The following is a 9,600-nucleotide window of genomic DNA, read 5'->3' on the forward strand; positions in this document are numbered from 1 at the left end:
GTAAAAGATTCTGCCTACCAATGCAAGAGAGGCGAGACGGGGGTTCAATCCCTGGGTCAGGAAGAGCCCCGGGAGGAGGCAATGGCAACCCGCTCCAGTATTCGTACCTGGAAATCTCATGGACGGAGGAGCCTGGTGGGCTACAGACCACGGGGTCACAGAGAGGCAGACACCACTGAGCACACGTGTGTAGGCTCTTCAGCCTTGATCCAGCGTGAGAGCCACCCAAGTGTGGATGGGGGAAGACAGCAGAGACGGGTCCCGGGGAAGAGCTTGATCAGCATGAGATGCACCCAAGTGTGGATGGGGGAAGACAGCAGAGACGGATCCCGGGGAAGAGCTTGATCCAGCGTGAGAGCCACCCAAGTGTGGATGGGGAAGATAGCAGAGACGGATCCCAGGGAAGAGCTTGATCAGCATGAGATGCACCCAAGTGTGGATGGGGGAAGATAGCAGAGACGGATCCCAGGGAAGAGCTTGATCCAGCGTGAGATGCACCCAAGTGTGGATGGGGGAAGATAGCAGAGACGGATCCCAGGGGAAGAGCTTGAAACAGGGAGGGGTCAAAGTTGACTCTTCCGGGCTAGATCTGTTTCTTTGGCCACTTTTTTTTTTTTTTTTTAAATCATAATCACATATAATGGCCTGGCTCAGAGAATCCTGTCCCTCTGCCTGACCATTAAGTTAAAGTGCCTTTGTTCAGAACCCTGCCCTCCCGGAGATGGCAGGAAGGAAGAAATTAACACATTCCCTTTCCTGAGGCTTGCTATTTTAGGAGATACATGCAAGATTAAATGAGCCTTTTCACTTTGTTTTCTCACTTCCCCCCATCACTGATCCATAAAAGAACCTGGCATCCAGACCCCAAAAAGATGGTTATTTTGAGACATTAGTCTGCCATCTTCACAAGCAGCCAGTTTTCTGAATAAGGTTGGATTCCTCGCCTCAACACCGTATCCCTGGGATTCACTGGCCTCTTGTGCAGTGAGCAGAGTGAGCCTGGACATGGTAACAAGCTGACGATATGTCCTGCTTTCACCAAAACCCGCAGAGGCTCAGCCATTGGGTACACCTAATAACTGAAGGAAAAGTCTCTCTTAAAGGGCAATGGTTTCCTCTTCCATCGCTCTTGAGACATCCATCTAGAAGGATGCGGCTCTCCTTCTGTTCCCCTCCAAATTCCTTTCCCAGTAGGAGTGATTGCTTCAGGGGAAGCCAGTCTGACTGAGACTTAAAGCAGCCAGATCCTGAGCTGAGTCATCAAGAGATGCCATTTTTGGAATGATTACTGCTCTGCTGTTTGGCATTTGGTCAACTGCTGAGCTTTTCTAGAGCTGCCCTGCCTAAGGATATCCTTTCCCTAGGAACTCTCGTTCCACAGGGTGTTAATCTGCTTTCAGTGAAAAAGTCCTGTGGTCAAATACTTTTGGGAAATGGTGGGTTAAAGAATGTTGACAAGGTTTCTTAGTAATTGGACCTTATAGATCCATTAACATGCTGATATGCCATAAGATTTTCCATTAGGAGAGTGTAGTATGCAGTTATTTCCAAACTTATGAGAATGGTAAGCCTATTTTCTTTCCTGGCATGTCTACTAAGACACCTGGGTAAACATAAGCCTTTATAAAGTAGGAGAACCCTTTGGCAGTGGTTCTCAAACTTTGCTGCCCAATGTAATTAATTGGGGATTTAAACAATATGGATATCTGGCTCACACACTCAAATATTCTAGATTAATTGTGTAGGCATACACTTGGGGCCTCAGGTTTTAAAAACTTCCCAGGTGATTCTATCAGGCAGCGAAGTTGAGAATCATTACCCCAGATCCTCTTGTCTTATGCCATCTTCCAAGCAGGCTTAGTCAGCAGAGCACTGACTTGGCTCACATCATTGTTTTGCCACCAAGTAGCTGCATAGCCCTCCCTGTAGCTATGTTTTCAAAATTTATATGACAAAAAATAAAATAAAATAAAACCCACCCTGATGATCTTAGATCTCCTTAGATCTCCAGGAAAGTCCTTATGGGGCTTCAGAAAAACCATGCTCTTCAAGAATATGCCTTCGCTATTTTACTTGACGGTAGACAGCGTGGGCTTCCCATTTGGCTCAAGAGGTAAAAAATCTGCCCGTCAATGCAGGAGATTCGGGAGACGGGTTTGATCCCTGGGGTGGGAAGATCCTTGGAGGAGGAAATGGCAACCCACTCCAGTATTCTTGCCTGGAAAATGGACAGAGGAGCCTGGTGGGTTACAGTCTATAGGGCTGAACAGAGTCGGACATGACTGATCATGCCCACGTACACACACAGAGCACAGCGGATCTAGCAGGACTAGAGCTCCTGAGATTGCTTCCCAAGGCGCCATCTCTAGATCTAATCTTTGAAGATTAATTTATCAGAACCCCCTGCAGTGTCTGTTAGCAATGTAGATGCCTGTGCCCTCTGGCATAGACACTGCATCAGAATGTATGGATGTGGAACAATAGTATTCACGTGTTAAACCAATTCCCTGCGTAATTCTTTTGCACGCTGAGTTTGAGAAGCAGTGCCCTGGAGCAGAGGCAGGTCACCATTAAGAGTGTGCTCAGTTTGCCTGGGGGAAGTCTGCTCAGGACCCGCTCACATCTGCCTTTGCAATTATCATCTTGACCGTTCCACTCTGAAGATTCTCTTTCTGTCAAATGGTGAACTATCAGATTCACCAATTTTAGCATGTCTTGGCCATGAGTTGGGGCTGGGGGAAGTGTGTGCTCACAAAACAGCCTCCTTTGGGGATCAGGTCCTCAGGTGGGTAAGAATCCGCCTGCAATGCAGGAGACCTGGGTTCGATCCCTGGGTCGGGAAGACACCCTAGAGAAGGGAAAGGCAACCCACTCCAGTCTCCTGGCCTGGAGAATCCCATGGGTGACAGGGACCTGGAGGGCTACCATCCATGGGGTCGCAAAGAGTCATGACTGAGCGACTAGGCACAAGCATGTAGTTGGCTAGGGTGTCACTGTGCAGAATGCCTGATGAAGTTCTCAACTGAGATATAGAAAACCTTCAAAGAAATATATTTCTTTTGGTACAAGGTAGAAATGAGACAAGGCATCAGCTCCATCAGACCCTGGTGGCAAGATGTAGGATGGGGCTTTGGGAGTTGGAAATTAAAGAGAAAACTTCAAAGGTATTAGACATTTTGGTGGGAAGATAAATTGTCTTTCTCTGGAGACTTACCCTGGGGACCAATTATGGCATGATGCTAGGGCAGCAAGTACAAACAGCACCACCAGCAAGGTCTAGTGTAGGATCAGAAGCTCAGGGAGAGAGGCCGATCCCCAGGCCCTGATATCCTGGGCTAAGTCTACAAAAGAATCCTGGGTGACTCTAACATCAGGGATGCATTGTTTTGTTGAGGGTGAGAGGAATTCCATGAAGTTAGAATAAGACATAGTGGTTCTGGAAGCAACCCCCCACGAGCCAAGTTGCTGGGATTATGGACTCACGCTGCATTTTCTATTTAAAGAGGACGAAGACAAAATAATTGAAGTCCAGAGAAGAAAAGTGACTTGCCCTGGGTCATACATCTAACGTGAGTGAGCTAGGACCCAGGTCTCCTCTAGATCAGCCGGTCATTGACAGAGGAAACACTAAACAAAGAAAGAAGACGCCAGCGAAGTGGAAATCAGGTAAGGGTGGTTCACGCCTCTGCTCGTGCTGCAAAATCTAATTTCCAGTCCTTGTTACTATGTCTAGTGGGTCAGCTTAGTTTTGGCCCGACTGCCGGTACATCAGGTAAGCAAACACGACTGAATCCTCCTTTACAGCCCTATTCGAGAACTCTATTAAAAGCCTTCAAATCCATTCACCCAGATTCCTCTGACAGTGCTTGGGCAACACCAGGCTGCAGAAATAGTTCTGCTTTCAAATTTGGATGCTGTTTATTATTATCAAGGGCTTGCCTGGTGGCTCAGCTGGTAAAGAATCTGCCTGCAATGTGGGAGACCTGGGTTTGATCCCTGGGTTGGGAAGATCCCCTGGAGAAGGGAAAGGCTACCCACTCCAGTATTCTGGCCTGGAGAATTCCATGGACTGCATAGTCCATGGGGTTGCAAAGAGTCAGAGACGACTGAGCGACTTTCACGCACTTATTATCACTGCTGCTTTTATTAGGGACTGTGAGAACAACCAACAATGCTTATGGAGCTTTGTGAGGTGCTAAAATGAACTTATGTTTGCTCTTTGGAGTCAAAGGTTAATGCAAGTACTTGCAAAAGCCAGAAAAACAAACAGAAAACCCTTGATAAGCCAGCCAACTCTAATTAGGATAACAGCTATTTGTTAAAGATGCATGTTGTCAGACTGAAAATAGAAATATTCCTATAAGCACAGCTCACTGCTGATTGCGAATGGATTTTTTGTTGTTGTTTGTGCCTTTTTTTTTGTTCATAGAATATAAATTGCCCTTCCTTAAAATGTTCATTTAAAATTTTAAGTAGCCACCATATATATGTACAGCACTTCTGCATCTATTTTAATCTTTGCATTAATATTATCTCATAAGCAGGGCTGATATAATGATCCCCTTTTGACAGAAGAGGAAATTGAGGTGCAGAGAGGTTAAGTGCCTTGTGGAATATCAAACAGATAATTGGGGACAGAGTTGCACATTCAAAAGCTGACTTGTAAGGGTGGGGAAGGAGAGGGAGGGATGAATTGAGAGAGTAGCGTTGAAACATTTGCATTATCATATGTAATAAAGTAGGTAGCTAGTGGGAAGTCACTGTAACACAGAGAGCTTAATCAGGTGCTCTGTGACAACCTAGAGGGGTGGATGGGGTGAGGGGTGGAAGGGAGGTTCAAGAGGGAGGGAACACAGGCATGCTTAAGACTGATTCACCTTGCTGTATGGCAGAAAGCAACGCAACATTGTAAAGCAACTATCCTCCAATTAAAAGTAAATAAAAGCTGGCGTGTAGAGGGGATATATATACACATATAGCGGGTTCACTTTGCTGTACAGCAGAAACTAGCACAACATTGTAAGGCGACTATACGCCAATCAAAATCAATTTAAAAAAAGGGCTGACATAGTTAGAGAATCACGTGGTCTTCATTCTTAGTATAAGGGAAGCAGCCATTACTTTTTAAAATTTAAATTAAAAAATTGTTTTTTACAATGTTCTGTTGATTTCTGCTCCTTAAAAATCTAGGAACAGATCTACCATGTGGCCCAGCGGCCCCACTCCTGGGCACATTCCCTGAGAAAACAAAAAAGAAATATATACCCCAGTATTCATGGCAGCAGTTTACAACAGCTAGGGCATGCGAGCAACCTAGGTGTCCACGGCCTGATGAAAGGAACAAGAAGTTGTGGTACGTATTACAACGGAAGCATTCATGACTTTTATCCTATACGGTTGCGAGCTCTGAATCTGTTCATTTCCACATTAGGCTGCCAAGTTTGTTGATGTCCAGAGCTTTACCTATCAGACACTCAGCTTAACTCTCTTCCTTGAAAATGGCTTGAACGTCTCTTCAGGGATCCCCTTATGGGGCGCTGGGGTCTCCGCCTTCACAGGCAAACCGCTGAGTGGATGCCTGGGAGGAATTCCACGGTAGTGACGGAATTCCTCTTGACGGCGTTTGCCGACCACCCCCACTGGGGGCTCCCGCTCTTCGCGGCCTTTCTGGGTTTCTACCTGCTCACTCTGCTGGGGAACTGTGCGATGATCCTCCTGATCCGCCAGGACCGCCGGCTGCACACCCCCATGTACTTCTTCCTGGGCCACCTCGCCCTCGTGGACGTCTGCTACTCGTCCACCGTCGTCCCCCAGGTGCTGGCGGTCCTGCTGGAAGGCGGCGTCGTCCTCTCCAGGGCGCGCTGCGCCGCCCAGTTCCTCCTCTTCACCTTCTTCGCGTCCATGGACTGCTACCTTCTGGCGATCATGGCCTACGACCGCTGCGTGGCCGTGTGCCGGCCCCTGCTCTATGTCGCCATCGTGACCGAGAAGGCCCGCTGGGTTTTGGTCGCGGGGGCGTACGCGGCGGGCTTCTCCAGCGCCTTGATTCGAACGGTCACCGCCTTCACGCTCTCCTTTTGCGGGAACAACCAGATCGACTTTATTTTCTGTGACCTCCCGCCTCTGCTGAAGCTCTCCTGTGGGGACAGCTACACCCAGGAGGTGGTGATCATTGTGTTTGCCGTGCTGGTCATGCCCGCCTGTATACTGGTCATCTCGGTCTCCTACGTGTGCATCGTCCTGGCCGTCGTGCGGATGCGCTCCTCCGGGGGCCGGGCCAAGACCGTCTCTACCTGCGCCTCCCACCTCGCTGCCGTGGCTCTCTTCTTTGGGACCCTCATCTTCATGTACCTGCGGGACAACTCGGGCCAGTCCTCAGAGGCGGACCAGGTGGTGTCCGTGCTCTACACGGTGGTGAGCCCGATGCTGAACCCACTCATCTACAGCCTGCGGAACAAGGAGGTCAAGGACGCAGTCTTGAAATCCTTGACCCGACCGAAGGTTTCTGGAAGGTTCTAGACGGACCTTCATCAGATATGTCACTCCTTAGTTGCTCCACCTTTTCTGTCTTTCCTCAAGTGTCACCTACTTGGGAAGATTTCCCCAGATAACCTTATTAAAATGGCACCTAACATTCCATCTCCATTTTCTGATTTACTGTGTCATGTAATACTTGTCAGGGCTTTCCCAGTGGCTCAGTGGTAGAAAATGTCTGCCTGTGACCCAGGAGGTCACAGGAGGTGATGCAGGAGGTGCTGTTGTAAGAGATGCAGGAGGTGCTGGCTCAACCCCTCGGTCAGGAAGATCCGGTGGAGGAGGGCATGGTGTTGTCCTACTCCAGCATTTGTGCCTGGAGAGCCCCATGGACAGAGGGGCCTGGTGGCCTACAGTCCATAGCGTCCAAAAGAGTCAAGAAGAGTAGGACGTGACTGAAGCGACGGACCTCACAGGCACATGATGCTTGTCAGGATCTGACGCACTGTGTTATTATTATTTTTTTTTTAAAAATTTTTTATTTTTTTTTAAAATTTATTTCTTTTTTTTTATTTTTATTTTTAAATTTTAAAATCTTTAATTCTTACATGCATTCCCAAACATGAACCCCCTCCCACCTCCCTCCCCATAACATCTTTCTGGGTCATCCCCATGCACCAGCCCCAAGCATGCTGCATCCTGCGTCAGACATAGACTGGCGATTCAATTCACATGATAGTATACATGTTAGAATGGCATTCTCCCAAATCATCCCACCTCTCCCTCTGAGTCCAAAAGTCCGTTATACACATCTGTGTCTCTTTCCCTGTCTTGCATACAGGGTCGTCATTGCCATCTTCCTAAATTCCATATATATGTGTTAGTATACTGTACTGGTGTTTTTCTTTCTGGCTTACTTCACTCTGTATAATCGGCTCCAGTTTCATCCATCTCAACAGAACTGATTCAAATGAATTCTTTTAACGGCTGAGTAATACTCCATTGTGTATATGTACCACAGCTTTCTTATCCATTCATCTGCTGATGGACATCTAGGTTGTTTCCATGTCCTGGCTATTATAAACAGTGCTGCGATGAACATTGGGGTACATGTGTCTCTTTCAATTCTGGTTTCCTCGGTGTGTATGCCCAGAAGTGGGATTGCTGGGTCATAAGGTAGTTCTATTTGCAATTTTTAAGGAATCTCCACACTGTTCTCCATAGTGGCTGTACTAGTTTGCATTCCCACCAACAGTGTAGGAGGGTTCCTTTTCTCCACACCCTCCAGCATTTATTGCTTGCAGATTTTTGGATCGCAGCCATTCTGACTGGTGTGAAGTGGTACCTCATTGTGGTTTTGCTTTGCATTTCTCTAATAATGAGTGATGTTGAGCATCTTTTCATGTGTTTGTTAGCCATCCGTATGTCTTCTTTGGAGAAATGTCTATTTAGTTCTTTGGCCCATTTTTTGATTGGGTCGTTTATTTTCTGGAGTTGAGCTGCATAAGTTGCTTGTATATTTTTGAGATTAGTTGTTTGTCAGTTGCTTCATTTGCTATTATTTTCTCCCATTCAGAAGGCTGTCTTTCACCTTGCTTATATTTTCCTTTGTTGTGCAGAAGCTTTTAATTTTAATTAGATCCCATTTGTTTATTTTTGCTTTTATTTCCAGAATTCTGGGAGGTGAATCATAGAGGATCCTGCTGTGATTTATGTCTGAGAGTGTTTTGCCTATGTTCTCCTCTAGGAGTTTTATAGTTTCTGATCTTACATTTAGATCTTTAATCCATTTTGAGTTTATTTTGTGTGCGGTGTTAGAAAGTGATCCAGTTTCATTCTTTTACAAGTGGTTGACCAGTTTTCCCAGCACCACTTGTTAAAGAGATTGTCTTTACTCCATTGTATATTCTTGCCTCCTTTGTCAAAGATAAGGTGTCCATATGTGTGGATTTATCTCTGGGCTTTCTATTTTGTTCCATTGATCTATATGTCTGTCTTTGTGCCAGTACCATACTGTCTTGATGACTGTGGCTTTGTAGTAGAGCCTGAAGTCAGGCAAGTTGATTCCTCCAGTTCCATTCTTCTTTCTCAAGAATGCTTTGGCTATTCGAGGTTTTTGTATTTCCATACAAATCTTGAAATTATTTGTTCTAGTTCTGTGAAAATGTGGCTGGTAGCTTGATAGGGATTGCATTGAATTTGTAAATTGCTTTGGGTAGTGTACTCATGTTCACTATATTGATTCTTCCAATCCATGAACATGGTATATTTCTCCATCTATTAGTGTCCTCTTTGATTTCTTTCATCAGTGTTTTATAGTTTTCCATATATAGGTCTTTAGTTTCTTTAGGAAGATATATTCCTAAGTATTTTATTCTTTTCGTTGCAATGGTGAATGGAATTGTTTCCTTAATTTCTTTTTCTACTTTCTCATTATTAGTGTATAGGAATGCAAGGGATTTCTGTGTGTTGATTTTATATCCTGCAACTTTACTATATTCATTGATGAGCTCTAGTAATTTCTGGTGGAGTCTTTAGGGTTTTCCATGTAGAGGATCATGTCATCTGCAAACAGTGAGAGTTTTACTTCTTCTTTCCAATTTGGATTCCTTTTATTTCTTTTCTGCTCTGATTGCTGTGACGCACTGTGTTATAAACATTTGATACTGTCTAGTCCTCACAACTAGAAAGTAAGCCACGTGAGAGGAAGCACTTTCATCTGTGAGATTCATTTCTGTATGCCCCCGGGGGCTTAGCAAAGTACCTACCACACAAAAGGCTCTCAATAAATATTTGTTGAATGTATGAATTAATCTCAGGTTCCAGCGTCGACCTTTAAGTTCCAACTTCTGCCGTTCCGAGTGTTTTCATCTGCCAAGTGGGTTTACCTAACGTAAAGGACCATGATTTTGAGGATCCAATGCACAAATGGGTAAGAACCATGCCGATTTATTCCCTAGCATCTGTTGACTGTAATGCATTGCCTGGCACGACTGACGAATGAGGCAAATTAAAAAAAACCTACCTACCAATGCAACTATGTTTTGATCCAAAGGGATTTTCCAAGCCCTGTCATGTATGTTTTCACTGTTTCTATTCTTATTGTTTCTGTGGGTTTTGAATGAT

The 9,600-nt window shown here is 45.5% G+C and overlaps 1 protein-coding gene across 1 annotated transcript; it reads left to right on the forward strand.

Annotated features, from left to right (window-relative positions):
* Nucleotides 1–3,509: 3,509 nt before the first annotated feature.
* Nucleotides 3,510–8,788, forward strand: LOC101103181 (olfactory receptor 9Q2). Its single transcript, XM_004016816.6, has one exon. The coding sequence runs from the start codon at nt 5,530–5,532 to the stop codon at nt 6,517–6,519; it is 990 nt and encodes a 329-aa protein (XP_004016865.5). The 5' UTR covers nt 3,510–5,529; the 3' UTR covers nt 6,520–8,788.
* Nucleotides 8,789–9,600: the final 812 nt, after the last annotated feature.

Source organism: Ovis aries, chromosome 15 (genome assembly GCF_016772045.2).
Source record: "Ovis aries strain OAR_USU_Benz2616 breed Rambouillet chromosome 15, ARS-UI_Ramb_v3.0, whole genome shotgun sequence".
NCBI classification, from domain to species: Eukaryota; Metazoa; Chordata; class Mammalia; order Artiodactyla; family Bovidae; genus Ovis; species Ovis aries.